Source organism: Cheilinus undulatus, linkage group 13 (assembly GCF_018320785.1).
Source record: "Cheilinus undulatus linkage group 13, ASM1832078v1, whole genome shotgun sequence".
Taxonomy (NCBI): domain Eukaryota; kingdom Metazoa; phylum Chordata; class Actinopteri; order Labriformes; family Labridae; genus Cheilinus; species Cheilinus undulatus.
Window position 1 is genome coordinate 40,119,276 of NC_054877.1, and position 18,230 is coordinate 40,137,505.

Sequence of the window (18,230 nt, forward strand, 5' to 3'; positions counted from 1 at the left end):
TAGTGAAAAATGTTACTGATGTCTAATGCTTGTGGCACATCAACAAAGGCTTGTTTTTGTCAAATATTATGATCTGTGCTACTGGACTAGCATAATCTTTTTAAAGTTGCTAAGATGTACATGAACTAGTCTGCTAACGTTACATAGTAGCAACATTAACATTAAACTATGCATACTTTACATGCAATGGTAAATGCACTTGAGTTGTATAAAGCTTTTCTGGGCATCTGACTACTCAGTGTGTTTACACAGCAGGTCACAGCTACCCATTCACACACATTCACTTTATATTCAGACACTGATGCCAAGGATTGCTCCAGTCCCATTCAATCCATACCCGTTAACATGCTACCGACGAAACACTTGGAGCCAATTGTTAAGTGTCCAGTTTCATTACATTATAGATACTGAGCGTTAGCAGATCACGTATTGTCAGTGTTGAAAATGTTTTCCTACCTTGTGAGTACTATGAAAGTATTCTTTGTGATTGTTAATGGGTAGAATTGCCAGTGTGGTTGTCAAAAACATTGAATCCCAAGATGCTAATTTTCCTAATTAAGCTTCGGTTTAGGGAAAAGGATAGAAAACAATGTGGATTACATCAGCAGCTCTTCCAGTTACCCCAAGCATATTTTGTAAAGTTTAGGTAACCGAATTAAGGCCACAATTTCACTGCAACACTTTGAAAATAGAGTTGTTCCTATTCCAATACTAGTATCAGAAATACGTCCATACTGCTTGAAATGTTGGTATTGGTATCAGCAGAGATGGAAAGTAACTTATTACATTTATTCATATTACTGTAATTGAGTAGCTTTTTTGTCTACTTGTACTTGTTTGAGTAGGTTTAAAATCACTACTTTGACTTTAACTTAAGTATATTTTGAGTGAAGTATTACTGAATAACATTTTATAAAGCATACAGTAGCCTACTGAGTAAAAAAAATAAACAATAAAAGCCACAACAAGGAGGTCCAAACTTTCTGCCAACATGAAATCGACCAGTTGTTTGGCTTTCACAACACGTGACAGTCAGTACATGCACATAGTGAGAGAAGGATTCCATATTTCTTCCAAAAACTGCTGTTTCATTGTACTTTAGGTTAGATCTAACCTTATAGTAAGTAACCTGGTTGGAGGCCCATGTTTTCTTGTTGTTGTTGCACATTAAAGACAGGCCATATTTTACTGTGAAAGCACCTTGGATATCAAAACTAGCAACTCAGTACTCAGTACTTTGAGTAAATTTTAAAATACTGGTGAGTACTTCTACTCTAACCAGAGTAACTGTACTTTTACTTGAGTCTGGTACTTTTTCCACTTCTGGGTATCAGTGAGTACACGAGTCGACTGCCATTTAACCATGCTAAATGTTTGCGTTAAAAAACAGATTATATTCTTCTTCCTTGCCAGAAACCAATGCATGCAAGAGCGACCGTGCATAGAGCAGCGAAGAAAAAGCAAAGGACCACTGCAGCAGCAAAGACTGGTGGCTGCGTGACATTTTTTTCTCTGAATGTGATCGTTAAATTCCCTTCTAGACCAGTGCTGTCGTACACAACAAGAAGTGACACAGTTTATCAAAAGTTAGATAACTTTTGAACCATAAATCATTGCCTCTTGCTTGTTTTTCCACTTGAAGCTACTGTAGCTGTTGTGCCTTCCCATTGATGTTGATGCCTTTGAATCCCTTGTGGCAGCATTTTTAGCAGACCTGGAACTTGTGTGACTTTTTGGGACTTTAATGATTAAATCCACACCAGTAAATGCAATATGGAACATATTTTTTTCCATATTAATCCAATTTCGATCATTTTTTACCACTAGCTTGAATGCTAATTGCCATATTGTTTACCCTTTGTGAGTGTCTGTCAGCTGTTAACGTCATGCTGCCTGAATAGAGCATTATGGAGGGAGATAGAGCCTGTGATGCAGCCCTATTGTTAATTTAATATTCAGTCATAAAACTCAAAAAAATCAGCAGAAAAACATCATAGAGATGCTATACATTGTGGTTCTATTTGTTGAGCCATGTTCTGAGTCAAATATACATCTTAAATAGTACTCCTTATTTCCTGATTCCCAACACCTTGGTATCGGAATCTGTATCAGGAAGGAAAAAGTGGTATTGGGACATCTCTAATTGAAAAGACATGGACCTGGAGAAAGTTTGTCTAACTGGAAGTTGCCCAGTTTTTCTCCAATTTGTGGGTCAGCAAATCAATAAGAGAGCCAACAAAGTGTCAGTGGTAACATTACAATACAATTTCTCAAGGAAAACAAGTGAAAATTTTTTTTGTTGTTGTAGTAGACTTTGTCCCAACTTCTCCACCTACACACAATAATGAAATGTAATACACCTGTCCTGAGATAAACCCTGACTGTGTGAAGTTTATAATCGCCAGTGTTTGTTGACAATGTGTCAGAGAGCTGCTGATTCAGCTCTCTGTTATCGCTGAGACTCTCCTCTGTGAGGATGCTCGATTGGTCCGCATTATATCCTTACGTGTTGATGTTTTTGTCTCCCTCCTTTATAATTAAGCATCAGTACTCCACTTAGCTTTGCCACAGGCAGAGGCTAGGCCACAGACACCCTGGGGTGTGGCTGGAGCTGGATTAATTGCTGCATTAATATTGATGAGGGTCATCTATGGCTGACCTGCTGTGGCTGCATGCCCACACACTATTATGCAAATAGACCGACAAACAAAACACTCTTTTCTCAGCCAAACTCTTGTTCTGGAGAGAATCGCTGACTGCTTTCTCCATTTTAAATCTCCAGGGAGGGAGATTGAGACTTTTTGTTTTTGACCAGTTGTCATGGGAACACGACGGTTTAGATTCACCTGACCACATTTATGACCTTATTATACGCCGCTGCAGTCACACGAACTCACTCCCCATGTCTCCTCCCTCTCTTTTCAGTTTTCTTTAGACATGCTGGGAGTCTTCACAGCATCTTTGCCACATATCTGCCTCACATCCTCTCAGCTCCTTCCTCTTTGCACAGACACATTGGAAACACCCCTCCCCCACTCCTCCGTGATAACATACACCAGAATAGATCGTGTCACAGGTAGATCTGCAGCCTCTTTGGACTGTCCTTGACTGTTTTAAAGAGCAAAACGCCCCATGTGTTTCACTTAATGACCCACTTCAGACCTAAACTTTTTTGTTTTCTGTGTCATTCCAGTACAGTATGTTTCTCACCACGGCGCCCCCCCTCAGGCGTGGCAGCACACCCCTACCCGTCAAACACCAGCTGAGGAGGGAAGAGGCCGTATCAGACGACTGCGACTGGATCCCCGGTTTGGACGAACCCGCCACATTGCCTATCAGTGACACAGGGGTGCCTCGGGATGAGTCCTTCAGCCAATCAGCAGCTGCCCAGTCAAGTTACCACAGCCACGGTGGAGCATTGAGGATAGTGTTGCTGGGACAGAACGGTGTGGGGAAATCATCACTCGCCTTGTCTTTGGCCGGGCAGTCGGACAGATCGCTCTCTATAGACTCTGAGACACAAGCATGTGGTAAAGACCTGGACGGGGATGGGTGGAGGGGGTTTTGTGGGGTTGTTTGTGTGTCTTTGTCAGAACAGGGAGGCCTTTTAATCAGTCTTAAAGTTTATTTTTGGAAAAGCTAAATTAAAATACTCCAATACCTGCCAAAAGTTAGATGATACTGCTCTTATCTCTGTACCCAACATCTAAAGCTTATCAGCCAATAAGCTTACCTGAAGCTGAAGTTAGCCCAGCTCTATCAGACTCAATGTGCCAAACAGAACCTCTAAGCTTAATAAAGTGACACTTCATATGTTTTTGCCAATGTCGCCAATTGAAAGTCAGCAAATGCCAAAATTAATTTTCAATGTCTAAGTGCTCAGCAGAGCAAACCAATTCCTAGCTTTAACCCTTTTATTTAATGGACAAGTAGACAGATGTTTTATTCTTTGCACCTCAGGGCAAAGGAGGGAGTAACTGCAAAGTATCCTTCTTAATTATAAACATAATAACTTCATTAAATATATAGACATTTATTTAAAGGGCATCTTTCAAAGTCCTGCTTGTAAAGTGCTTCAAAACCAAAGTACAGAACTAAAAAAAAAATATTAAAATACATTACATTCCTTCTAAAATAATTCTAAAAGACATAAAACCTTTTTGGAGTTTTAATAAGGAAAGTAGAGAAGGGACACAAAGGTGGTGTGTGTGACTGGGGATACAAGCGACATACCTGTCAGATTTGTAGATCTCTCCAGGTACTCTGGCTTCATACCCAACCAGCTTGTTAGGTTAATTGGTGACTTTAAATTGCCTGTAGGTGTGAGTGTTAGTATGCATGCTTGATTGACTTGCAACCACTCCCTCCAGGGTCTACCCCGCCTCTCGCCCAATGACAGCTGGGATAAGCTTCAGCCCTGCGACCCCATACGGGATAAGCGGTATAGAAAATGGATGGATGTTATTTGGTCAGAAATCCAACATGGCAGAGTCCATTGAGGGGAACTTCCTTTGCATGAATAAAAAGCTCATTCTAAGTTAATAAAATTAAACCATTTCATATATTCAGTTGATTTAACACTAATTTAAACAGGGCAACTTAAAAGTATTGTATTCCATCTAGACCAAGTTTGTTCTGCTAAATGCTGTCAGGCAATGTATTACACACTGCACCTTTAAAATAGAGTAACCATTCACCCACCTTTAATAAAAATAATCCTTAGGTTCTTTGAACAGTGGCTTCAAAATCAGATTTTTAGAATATGATTTGACAAAACAAAAGCAGGAACACAAGGAAAAAGTCATTGAGACTTAATGCAAATTAAAGGATTAAAAAGGGGCATGCCTTGACAGGCAGCCTAAGTATAAATTCAAGACAGTATAGAAAAAACTAAAAGTAAAATCAGTAAAAGAGAATCAAAACATTATAAAATGGAAACATCACATCAGGGTCAATTAAACAAGGTCAAGATAAATACAGAGAAATAGGGGAAGATTAATAAGTAGATAAATAAAATCGATAGATGGGGATAGGAACAGAATATAAGAATAAGGGCTGGAAACTGATCGAAAGATCAAGAGCAGCATCTGAATAAAGGAAAAGAGAGGTTAGAAGTGCAGCTGTGAAGGTGACAGCACATTAAAGTGACTTTTAAAAGGAGACTCTGATTCTGCACACCTTATCTCCTCAGGCAGGTGAGGCCAAAGCCGAGAGGCTCTGATGGCAAATGCCCTTCCAGGGCCCTTTAGAGCTCTTTACTTACAGTTCATAGTTTGAAAGTGGAACAAACATCATATGAAAATAATGACCAAAAAAATCTGAAAAGCTGCCGTAGAACACCCTGACCCTGTTAGTTCTCGTGCATACAAAAAATATCTGCCTATTTTACGCTTTTATATTTTTCTTCATTCACAAAAAGCTAAAATAGGCAGAATGAGAGCAGAATGATGACAAATGCATGACATGAAAAATTCACCCTCCCTACAGTATATAAAGAAATGAACTATTTCAAGAAAAAACAAGGAATAAGAATATGTGTACCTGCATTTTAAAAGGAACCCTGCATTTTAAGAAATGTTGATATTTTTTAAATGAACACAGTGTTGTGTAAAGAACCAATTAGGTTCAGTACTTTAACATAGGCTGTCATGTTTTTGCAATGCATTCTGGAAGTAATACCTTCTTGCTGCAGAGTTCTTCCCACATCATTCAAGTTAAACTCATCTCCATCTACATTTCAGTAACTTCTTTCTGTCTTCTCTGCTAAAACTGAAATACCCTCCATAGGAAGGAAAACACTGCAGCCATAATGAAACCTTCTTTTGGTGTATCCAGTAGGAACCATGCCATTGATTTTCAGTGCTATGCAGATGACGCTCAGTTGTATGTTTCCATGAAGCTTGATGACAGCAATCAGTTATTTTAACCATAAGCATGCCTACACAACATTAAAATCTGGGTGACCAGAAATGCACTGCTTCAGACAAGACTGGGGTTATTATGTTTAGCCCCAAACACTTCAGTGAGGCTTTTTCTAATGACATAACTGTCTTAGATGGGATTAGCCTGGCATCCAGCACCACTGTGAGAAATGTAAGAGTTCTATTTAATCAGGATATGTCCCTCAACACCCACATAAAGCATGTCTTAAAGACAGCCTTCTTTCACCTTTGCATCATTGCAAAAATCAGGCACATCTCGTCTCATACTGGAAACCTTGTCCATGCATTTGTGAACACTAGGTTGGTGAAAGTTTGACAACCTTAATGCTGCTCATTTCCTGTGAAAGCTGCCTAAAACAGCCTCAACCATATCTCCTGATTCTGGGCTTCTTTGGTCTTTCAGTCAGTCTGTCTGTCATACATCTCACCGTGACACTGAAAGTAATCAGTTCTTGGCCTCAACCTGCCAATCGATGCGCCAGTGTCACTGAAATATCCAACTGCACAAAGCTGACGTGCCCCTGACTCAGACCATGCAGTATTCATCATTGCTCATGTGGCACACTCGGATTCATGCATCATAAATGCACAAAGGAAGAACATTCATCCAAGAGGCTGATACACTCAGCTAAGATTGTGCTCTTGTCTCCCTCTTGGATTTCATCAATGTGTTAAAATATTCCACAAGCTACACGGTGAAATTATAAAGTGCCAAAAAACACTCATCAACACCTTCTTCATTATCACTTTTATGGTAGTTTAGAGCAGATGCTGCAGCACAGAGTTAGCGCTGTGAGCGAGATACCACCTAACCAATCAATATATGCCCTCACCAAGTAATTATCAGTGAAAGGTGCTGATTAGCAGGAGCTTTGCTCAAACCTCAATATAGACCTGTCATTCATCACGGCTGATTTCACTAACCTTTTTAAAGGTGGTTTTTGTCACTGAAAAGCTACTGCATACTTTGTGGTAGGAATATGCTTACAGCATACCGATGGGGTCAACTAACAATACAAATACAGCTTTCACCTTTTAAGCAGTTTAACTATGACTTTACATGGAAAGATAATTTGGCATGAGTCTAAACTTTATTCTCTATGAATGTTACTGAATCCAATTCATGACAAAACCTGGAAATATCTTGTTCCTTTGTGCCATAGAGGTTCTGTAGTGATACAGTTGGTAATATAACTCCAAATCCAACCAACTGGTATGATCCTGCTATCATATGCTGCAAATCCTCAGAGCTAGTGCATTGTCTATCTATTTAAGTTACATTTAAAGTCCAAATAAACCTACCATATGTCAAGAAATGAAAAACAAAGAAGGTCTCAATTTCTTGTAATGAAATAAAAAAATCTGCCAATGGGAAAAGCAAATGTTACTTGCTGAGTTTATTATTTATGATGAGCCTTTATGGACACCTTTATCTTGTATTTTTGTGTTTGCATGTTTCCACAGTACCACAGAAGGGACCAAAATAACAGATACACATTTTTAAAAAATTGAAATGTTGCCACAATTACCACTGAAAGTAAGCGTCACAACTTTAAATCTGACTGGTAGGTCACAAATATTTCCTGTTTTTCACAGTGTACCTTCAAAGGTTGCATATCAACCTCGTTTTTTCAATTTCAGACTTTATTACACAATCAAGGTCCAGATGACAAAACATAAAAAGGGCGGCACAAGACATACATGTTTCCATAAAGGCAAAATAAAAGTTCATTGATTAAAAATGATTTATTAAAAAACATAAAAGCTACTTTGTATTTAAAAGAAACATCTGTACCAATGTTTACATGATGGTGACATGTATCTGACAGTACTAAGTCTGATGTCAGTCAGGGCTAAAATGATTTAGTTGCCAGTGGAATCAAGATGGCAGATAGATTTAAACACAAGATTTTGTTATCCAGCATGTAGAGCATTAACACCTGAACACTCCTGAACTCTTAAAGGTCACATATTATGCTTAGAATTTAAGTTTCATTTCTCTCCTGCTGAGGTGTGTCAAGGTGCTTCTGACAACACCAGATTTATGTGTTTATTATTGATTTAACATAGCTTTAGCATACGTGCCACTGAGTGTATGGAGCAACTATGTTTATACCTGCTTCTATGACCCTGTTTAAAGCTATCATGGACTTAATAATGGAGTCATGAGTTAAAGAACTCTTCCAGGCTTGCACCTTTGAAATTAGATAGAGTTATCGTGGTTTAACCATATGGTTCATGCTGACCTCCTTTGGTCCCCCATGTTCTCCCCCCTTATGGATGGCCTTGCTAACATTTGCCAGGAAAGTCCACAACAAAGTGTTTTCAAGTATGAGAGACTTTTGCTAGAAAGTGTAGTGCCCAGCTGTTCTGGGGAATCACTGAGTCTTTTTGAATTGTATAAATATCTGTACTCATTTCTTCAGCTTTTATATCTTCAGAAGGAGGGAAACTGGCTTTGAGGTGGATGCCAGAAATAGATGGAAACCACTGAAATGCACACTACAGTACTTTTGTTTATTCTTTCATAACAATAGTTGGGATTAAGTAGATGGATAAAGTGTTCTTATAAAAAGAAAGATCAAAATGTCTAAAATTGGTTGCAACGACATTTTTCCAAAAATGACAGGTGGCCACACGACCCAATTTGAACAACTTCAGAAAGCTGATTGAAGATTTCTGGAGTAGGTCAAGATCATTTATAAACTTAGATTAACTCGTCAACTTTGTTAAGCAGCAGCTACACCGCTGACATTTAGTCAATAGTGCAATTTTCTCAGCCTCACTGCTGCACACTAGCCTAATTTACCGTTGCTCTGTGTATATAATGGTGATGCCAGGCAGTATGTGCAGGTTGTTTTTCACCCCCTCATGCTAGCTGATGTGTTTGACATCTGTGTCATCCTACAGGTGAAGGCTACGAGTGCAATGTGACAGTCGACGACGAAGACAGCAAAGTTATAATTTATGACAACTGGAAACAGGTGAGTAACAGGCTGTCAGATTCACTCTCCGCTCCTTCTGTCTTGTTTATTTCAGACGGATTAGACTGCTTCTGGGTCTTTCTGTGCCTAACTTCCTCTGGTTTTGACTCGCACTGAAGAAATGGGAAAAGCCATTTGTTCAATTTCTTTGATGGGCAAATTATTTGTGTGCACTCGAGTGTTAAGAGTGTGTTCCCTTTTTGTGTGTAGAAGTGTGCGTCTGTGTGTTACACTGTACAGGGGGATCCGGCAGGAACAGCTGTGCTCACAGTACTTGAGCTTTTTAGAGCTCCGTCATCCAGAAAAGAGGAAATCAGTCTCTTGTTAACCTTGATTCAACACAAATCTACATGAACATTTTGGCAAGTGCTTAAATTGCTGCTGCTATGCGTCATCAACCATTTGGCTGAGACGAGTTAAAAAGAGCCTGTGATGATGGTTTTTGAGCTGAAAAGTTTTTCTTTTGGCTGCAGTTGACTTTTTTACAGAGCTGTTATCATGAAATAACTAAAACTAAAACTAAAAATCAAATTAGAAACAATATTGTACAAAAAAACTAAAACTGTGTTTTATGATTGCAAAATTAACTAAAATGAAATAAAATGTGACACAAAATTTTCTTCAGGCATTATGGTTTAGAAGTTAGAAATGGGCTCTTTGAACAGTGTCTTATGAACTTGTGCAGGACTGGCATCAAGTTTCTGTGCACACGTGAATGAATAGTATGTGCATACGCTGTAAATGTATTTGGCCACCTGACCATTACGCCAACGGGGACTGTATTGGCATCGTATTCCATGTACATTACATGTACTCTAAAATGGAGTTGGTCCCCCTTTTGCAGCTACAACAGCCTCCAATCTTCTTGGAAGGCTTTCCACACAATTTTGGAGTGTTTCTGTGGGAATTTGTGCCCACTCATTCAGTAGAGCATTGAGGTTAGCCACTGATGTTTGATGAGAAGGCCTGGCTCAGAAATCTCCATTCTGATTCATCCCAAAGGTGCTCAGTGGGGTTGAAGTCAGGGCTTTGTGCAGACCAGTCAGTTCTTTCCACACCAAACTCATCAAACCATGTCTTTATAGTCCTTGCTTTGTGCCCAAACCCTAAAAAACAGCCTCATACCATTATCCCTCCTCCAGTTGGAGGACTTGTCAATCTGACTGCCAAAAAGAGAAGCATCGTTGGTCACTCCAAAGAACACGTTTCCACTTCTCCACAGTGTCAGTGTGCTTCACACCACTCCATCTGATGCTTGGCATCGGACTTGCTGATGCCAGGCTTGCATACAGCTGCAAGGCCACAGAAACCTGTTCTATGAAGCTCTATTGCACAGTTTTTGTGCTTTCATTAATGTCAGCGGAAGTTCAGGACTCTTCAGCGATGGAATCAGCAGAGTGTTGGCGACTATTTTGCAGCAGGAGCCTTAATTTTACGTGGTCTTCAGCTTTGTGACCTTTGTTCCTAAATGCTTCTACTTTCTTATTACATCACTTATAGTTGGCTGTGGAATATCCAGAAATTTCACAAACCATCTTATTGCAGGGCTGCACGGCGGTGCAGGGGTTAGCGCTGTTGCCTCACAGCAAGAAGGTTCCTGGTTGGCTTCCTGGTCAGGGCCTTTCGGTGCGTAGTTTGCATGTTCTCCCCGTGCATGCATGGGTTCTCTCTGGGTGTTTTCAGACAGACACGGTTCTGGTTCTAGCTCTGGTTCCGTTGTGGAGTCTCAGAACCATGGTTCTTTCTGGTGACCCTGCCCGTGTTCACACCAGTGTAAGCAGAACCAAAGTGAAGGACATGATGGACATGCATCCAGCTCCACTTTTGCCCAGGTCTTCCTGCTGTTCTGGTATTTCTTCTTCAGTTTCTTGAGTTTATTAATTATTTGTTCTGGTGTTCAGGTGAACCCAGCCCTTCACTATCTCTTGCGCAAGTTCTGCATATAACTTCCTCTTCCTTGTTCTACTCTCCAGCTTTACCTGGAATTCTGTCGATGCCCAGGTTACAACCAAGCATTTTGTCTCCCCAGCAGAGCAGTTTTTTTCCATTTTCTGCTCGTCTTCACAACCTAGAGTGGGATACACCCACTGATGATGTCACGTCTCCAAGAAAGAACTGTTTTTGGTTCCAGTTGAGGACCAACTTTTCAGGTTCAGAACCAGTTTTTCGCTGGTTTGAACGCGCTGGCCAGTTCCAAATTAGGTTCAGGAACCAGAACCAGCACAGAGCCCTGCCAGTCTGAAAGGCCTAGCTGGTTAATCTGGCTTCCTCCCACCACCAAAAAACATGCTCATTAGGTTAACTGGCAACTCTAAATTGGCCGTAGGTGTGAGTGTGAGCATGCCTGATTGACTGTCTATATATGACAGCCCTGCGATTAACTGGCGACCAGTCCAGGGTGTTCCCTGCCTCTTGCCCAATGACAGCTTGGATAGGCTCCAGCCCCCCCTCCCCTTGACCCCCAACGGGATAAGCAGTATAGAAGATGGATGAACGGATCTTGTTGTATAGGTGGCATCCATCACGGTACCATGCTAGAAGTCTCTGAGCTTCAGAATGACTCATGCTGAATCGCAAATGTTAGGCTAGGTGCTTGATTTTATTCACCTGTAGCAACGGGTCGGATTGAAACACCTGAATTCAATAATTAACAAGTGTGGCCAAATACTTTTGTCTATGTTGTGTAGTTGTAGGTCTTGAGTTGCACTGAATTGAATAAATAAAATGAAGACTAAGAAAGCCTCTTTGAATATACTTTTAAAAATTGTAAGATCTTTGCTTTTTTTGGCCCTTTTGGGTCTTTTGCCCCTGATCAGTACTCAATTAACCACTAAAAGTAATTAAAACTGAGCAAAAATGAAGTATTTCCATAAAATAAACTAAAATCAAGGAGGAAAAAATAATCAAAACTGAAACTCAAAAAAATGAAATAAAAATAAAACTAATGAAAAATCCCAAACTATTGTAGTAACAGCTCGTTAAAAAAGTCATGTGACACCGAGCACATGATGTGAAAATTATAAAACATGCATTCATTAAAACACAATAATAATGAGATGGAGCTGGAGAGCCCCCTAATTAGAGTGAGGGGAGGATCATCCCTGATGCGTCTTATTCCAGATGTCCACTCGGCCTTCTGGGGCTCTCCCCTTAAGGTTGAATTATTCACACACAGCTACATTTAGCTCTGGGGGACTCCACTGAAAGCCGGCTCATTTCTTCACCTCTTCATCTCTTCTCTGTTGGCTCTCTTCTTCCTTTTCAACCATAAAAACATTTCCTCTACTGCAGCTGTCTTCAGCTGCAAATCTCTATGTCTGTCCCCTCTCTTCACTGCTTGCTCTTCCCTCTCTCCTGGCCCTTTTCTGCTATGTTTAAAATCTGGCTGCTAGTTAATTACATTTGTTATTCTGTGCGTGTTAATACTAGGCAGGGCATTAAGGCTTCAGCAACAGACGCAGGCCAGCGGGAAGCTTGGAATAACTCCAGGGCCGTCAGCAGTGGGGGGAGGCAGAGAGAACTGGACAGCATCCCAAATTATCCGCCAAATTATGCTCATGTTTTTCTGCCTTTTTTTTTTGCTCTAATGCTCACAGATAGATACGAACTTCCTCACACACAGTCAGATGAGCTCACAGATGTTGTCCAGCTGTTGTCCAACGTGCTCTGTGGCCTTGAGTTGGCACGGCATTAAGCACCGATCCCAGGAGACTTCTGGCCTCATTGTGAGCTGGAAGCGTTCTCCACGGGGCACCCTAACCTACACCTAAAGATACCATGGCAACAAACAAAGACACATGCGCTCATTCAGGGCTGACTTAATCACTCACTCACGCATAAGATCAGTCAACGTTCGACGCTGCTGGCTGTCGGGGCTCCTTGCATTCTCTGGCCGGCTCGCTCAGCGCCTCGTCATCCCCCTGCAACACAAACTGCCAAAAAAGATGAAAAACTGTTACAGCCACATTCAGCGATTGTTCCTTCAAGTGCTTTCTTGGCTTGACTCACAGCCGATTGACACATGAAGGTTTGGCTGGAGCTGTAATTTTCCAAAGCAGAGTGAAGAAAGCGGTTCAAAACAAACAGAAAGGAGAGCTACTGTAAAGCGCAGAAACACTGAGAAAAGTATTTTTCCCCTTCCTTTCTGCTTCAGATCATCAAACAAATTTTAATATAAAACAAAGGTGTTCTGAGTAAATACAAAATGCTGTTTAATATTATTATTTATTAAGGGAAAAAAGACAGACTGTTTAAGGTAATGCCTAAGTATAGTTTCTTTGCTGTCTGCTGATTCTGATGATGCTTTTGGGGTCAAGAAGTTGGGGACAGAAATGAGGCATTAATGGGTATGGGGGGATTAGCTGTGTGACATCATCAGCAAAGAACTTACATCACTCAGGTTTAAGTCCAGACTTTAAAAAGCCAATTCAAAACCATCCATTATTATATTCTAAAAGTTCAACTTTTGTCTCATCAGTCCACAGAATGTTTTCCCTAAAGATCCTAAAGGGATCATCAAGAGACTTTCGGCAAATGCGAGGCAAGCCTTTGCATTCTTGTTGGACAGCAGTGGTTTTGGAACTCTCCTGTTGTGCCTAGCCCCTTCTTATTTTTAAACCATGAACTCTGACCTTAACTGAGTCAAGTGAGGCCTGCAGGTCTTTAGATGTTGTTCTGGGTTTATTGTGACCTCCTGGATGAGTCGGTGATGGGCCTTTGGAGTAATTTTGGTAGGCCAGCTACTCCTGGGAAGGTTCACTACAGATCCAAGTTTTCCCCCATTTGTGGATAGTGGCTCTCACTGTGGTTCATTGGAGTAAAGACGCCTTAGGAATAGTTTTGTAACCCTTTCCAGTGACTTTGTTTCTCATCTGTAGTTGAATTTCTTTAGATCATTGCATGATGTGTTGATTTTCAAGATGTTTCAGCCTACTTGACTTTGTCAGAAGGTTCTATTTAATCAATTTCTGGAATCAACTGGTTTCACACTAATCAGACCTGTGTGCAGCTTGTAAAATTGAACTCAGCTTTCCAAAAAATGTGGTTAATCAGTAAATTCATGATTTAACAAGGGGTCAATTACTTGTTTACGTAGGGCTCGGCAGGTTTGGATGGCTTTTTTCCTCATAATTAATGAAATCATCATTTAAAAAGCATTGCTACTATATATTTACTGTGCTTTCAAACTTGTGTATGTTGGTGCACATGCTGCATCAGCACAGCACAGAAGGCTGATAGTCTGCTCAGCCAGACGCTGGGATGTAGTGAGTGTTGTTGATGTCACGGGGGCTGGACGGTTTAAATAAGTCATCGGTGTGCCTGAAATAGAAACACTGGCACACTTGGCCTTGACCTAGCATGCCTGTTCTGTCCTTTGCCTGTAGACTGACTTTGGTTGTGTAATGTATCTCTCAAACAGCCAGCTGGACTTTGTATGTAAGGATGAAAGTGAGATTAAGGTCACTGAGGACTACTGGACCTTCTTATGCCTTTCTCTGATTATTTGCCCATTTGCCAAAATCTTGCATTATTATTCAATAGCTTTGAATTTAAATATTTATCAAAGACAAACTAAAGGTGCAGCCTCAGGCCTGGAAAATGTGGGCCAGTGATGTATGTGTGTGTTTATCATCCGCTTCCCTGGAGGACAGGATTGTTTTTTACGTTAGAACAAATTAGAGTAAAAGTCCAGAATGTAATTTGGAAGATTATAATCGCTGCTTGACCACATTCCTCAGCTCATTTAAGTGGAAATAAAAACATCATTCCACAGTCCACTTCTCAGAGCAGGGACAGATTTTTGGTGTTGTCTACAGGGAGTTATTTCCCAGGAAATTTCTCTCTGTTTCCTGTTTTTGCAGCCTTATGAGAAGTAGTTCTGGGGTTTCTCATTTCTGGCCCTGATCCACAGAAGCTATTATACTTTAACAGTTTGTTTGTTTTCATCTCAGCTGGGAGTCAATTCTCGAATCATTTCTGTAAGAGCACTCAGTGTGAACTAAAATCAGGTCTGGTGAAAAGCTGAGTTTCTCTAACATCCTCGCACATATTTTTTTTGTTGTGAATTGAAACTGTAATTAGTAAACTGGCTTGGATAATTGCAGATAGGGACGCCTGGTTTTGGACTTCCTCCGATACCTGCTATGCAGATACTTCCAAACACATTTTGGCAGATACTGACACTGATATAACTGTAATGAACACAGTTTTTCTCTAAAACTGGTCTGTCCCTCTTATTATAAAGGTGTATTTGTTTCACAAACAGACATAAAACAAGAAAACTTTGAATTCTACCATAAATGTTTGATTTGTTCTTTTTAAATACAGATATTAACTGTTGAAAATATGAAATGTTTTTGAAATATGTTCATCATACATATATAATTTTGATGCTAACAGTAAACCAGGTCTCTGCCTACCTGAGAGCTACAAACAGCAGATACGACAACCTGCTGGCATACAGTCGGCTCTGCCCCTTTTTTAGAGGCTTATCCTTTCAGATTTAAACAAACCCAACCATTCCAACATGTATGCCAGTATGTATGGCATGGTATAATAATAATAATAATAATATCTTGAATTTATATAGCGCCTTTCAAGAAACCCAAGGACGCCTTACAGGGACACATAGACATGGACAAACTATGTGAGGGGAAGGATGACTGTAAGGGGTGGTTTAGTGAAGACTGTAGGCTGTGGTGAACAGGTGGTGCTTGAGACTTTTTTTTTTTAAATGTCCAGAGATGGAGCGCTATGGATGTCTGCAAGAAGAGTGTTCCAGAGGGTGGGAGCTGCAGCACTGAAGGCTCTATCTCCATAGGTTCGGAGTTTGGTTTTGGACATGGAAAGTAGGCCGGTGTCTGAAGATCGAAGGTTGTGGGATGGTGTGTATGGATGTAGGAGATCAGAAAGGTACTGAGGAGCCAGAGCATGGAGAGATTTGTATGTGAGGAGGAGGACTTTGTAGTTGATGCAGGACTTGATAGGGAGCCAGTGGAGGTGGATGAGGGTCGGAGTGATGTGTTGCCAGGGTCTAGTGCGGGTGAGAACTCTAGCTGCAGAGTTTTGGATGTACTGAAGCCTGTCCAGAGTTTTGCTGGGAACTCCAGACAGGACTCCATTACAGTAGTCCAGGTGGGAGGTTATGAAAGCATGAATGAGTGTTTCAGCCATAGAATCAGGGAGTGATGGTCGGAGTCTGAAGATGCTCTTTAGATGATAGAAGGCAGATTTGGTGACAGACTTCATGTGGGACTGGAAGGAGAGGGTGGTATATCTGCAGACATTTCATATATGCCAGTACTATTATTATGCCTGTAATATCATGCATCCATAATTTCTCATTTCTAATTTTAGTCATGTTTAACCTTTTAAAACCTGAGTTTCTGGACTCTTTTCTTATTTTAACCATAAAAGGCCCAGAAAATGTCCTGTGAGTACGTGCTTTTGCCCATTTTTCCACAATACTTAGAACTTTTACTATATGGCAGTTATTTACTTTTTACTGCATGTTGGGACTTCCGGTTTGTAGATGAGACTGTAGAGAGCTAAAACGAGGAGCTCCCGGCCGAATACGTTTAAAAAACGGAGAAAAACCTTATAGTCATAACTCGACAACGGAAAAAAATTAACATGGATAAAATACATTTTACTGCATGTTAAGAGTGTTTTAACAGTTTAAAATGAAAAAACACAAAAAACAGGGGAACTTTATAAAATTTAGAATCTTAGTGAGAAAGGGGGGAAATTACAGTAATAACCACATGCTGGCTGTGAAGCAGAGTCTTTCAGTTTTCAGAAACTGTTTGAATTTTTCCGATAACACAAACAGTCATGCAATTATGGTCATGAAAAGTGTGCTTCAACAGCGCGTTGTCGGCGATGCGCTAGGATTTAAAGGGTTAAAGATGATATACTATGAGGGGTTAATGTTTGCTTACCATTACTGTTTTGCCATTAATTGCAGTAACAATGGCTGGGTATCTCTCAGTCTCATGGTACAATATAACATTAAACGCAGATCTCCTGAGATCAGACTCAATTAATATATTTATAATCATCAAGCTATTATTAAATGCCAGTAGAGTAATATTTAACTTTTCAAGCTTGAAATAGCCCTCTCTGTTGTCTCTCTTGCTGTCGTTTTTCATACTTTTTATATAATAATGTGGTTTCACTTTACTTTAAGCCCACTTGCATTTGGATGAATGACTTTTTTGCTTTACATCTGTATAAAACGGCACAGTTGTTTCTGCAGTAAACCAACCAGTGAGGACACTAAACAGCTCAAGTCTTTGCAAATGAAGCAAAAAGTGCTACTTATGATACCCCAATACTGTTTAGAAGTTAAGGCAAATTTTGACTTGTGTCATTCAGACTAGCTCAGTAAGCCTAGCAGTTGTTGCTAACTGCAAACTAGCCTGGTGTCGTTTGTCGATGAAGAATGGTGTTGCTGCAGTGTTTTACCTTGTTTACTGTAATGCTTGCAGTACTCATGTCCAACTCCTGACTTTCTGGTGCCTGAACCCAGTATCTTTGCTTTGCATGGCATTAGCAGTAAAGTGTCTGCTGCCACCTGCTGGCTATTTTTTAACTGCACCATGATGGCTGGGTATTTTGAAACCAACTTCAGCATTTACAACCATATCATTTCTGCAACACCTGATTAAAATACACGTGTCAGATTTTTTGAGCACAGGCCTACAAGAAACCAACTGTAAGAGAGGTATCTCGGGATGGATGTGAATGAATGGGATCAGTAGGATTAGCTAATACTGATGGCTCTATAGAGCAACCTTTGCCATCAGTGTGTAAATATGTAAATAAGTAAAAAGGTAAGGCAGTGTAACAAGCACTTTGAGTATATGAACAATTAGAAAAATGCAATACAAGCTCAAGTCCATTTATGAGTTTTCTATTATGGGGACCTGCGTGCAAGGATTTTACTGAAAAACGAAACCAATATGGTTCTACCCACAAATCTGATACCTTTCAAACCAAACTGTAACTCAGATTTTGGCACTTTACCACAAGAGTTTGGAACATTCTAGAGTTCTAAATCAGACTATCATACACATGCATATCAGTCTCCTATAATAGCTGGTATACAACTACCAGTGTTAGCATGTCATATTTTCTAGTTCTACTGACTTCAATTTGAGAATCAAACTGCAGCGCGTATGTCCAGAATCTGTCTGTCTTAAAGGAGATGTACACCCTTAGTTTTCAGCAGATTTCCGTTAGGAAAATCCTCATTTATCCTCCCTCCATGTGGGGTCAGAGATCAGCACAGAACAGCGTCTCT

At 40.3% G+C, this 18,230-nt stretch overlaps 1 protein-coding gene across 2 annotated transcripts in view; it reads left to right on the plus strand.

Moving 5' to 3' along the window:
- Positions 1 to 18,230, plus strand: part of rem2 (RAS (RAD and GEM)-like GTP binding 2) — a 72,765-nt gene that overhangs the window by 6,439 nt on the left and 48,096 nt on the right. Inside the window, exons 1-3 of one of the 2 annotated variants that reach the window (XM_041804078.1) lie at positions 3,027 to 3,076; positions 3,194 to 3,530; positions 8,853 to 8,926. In XM_041804078.1, the coding sequence (XP_041660012.1) occupies positions 3,200 to 3,530; positions 8,853 to 8,926 (405 nt within the window). In that variant the 5' untranslated portion in view covers positions 3,027 to 3,076; positions 3,194 to 3,199. Of the gene's footprint in view, positions 1 to 3,026; positions 3,077 to 3,193; positions 3,531 to 8,852; positions 8,927 to 18,230 lie in introns of those variants that run through there. The other variant, XM_041804077.1, reaches the window with a different exon arrangement.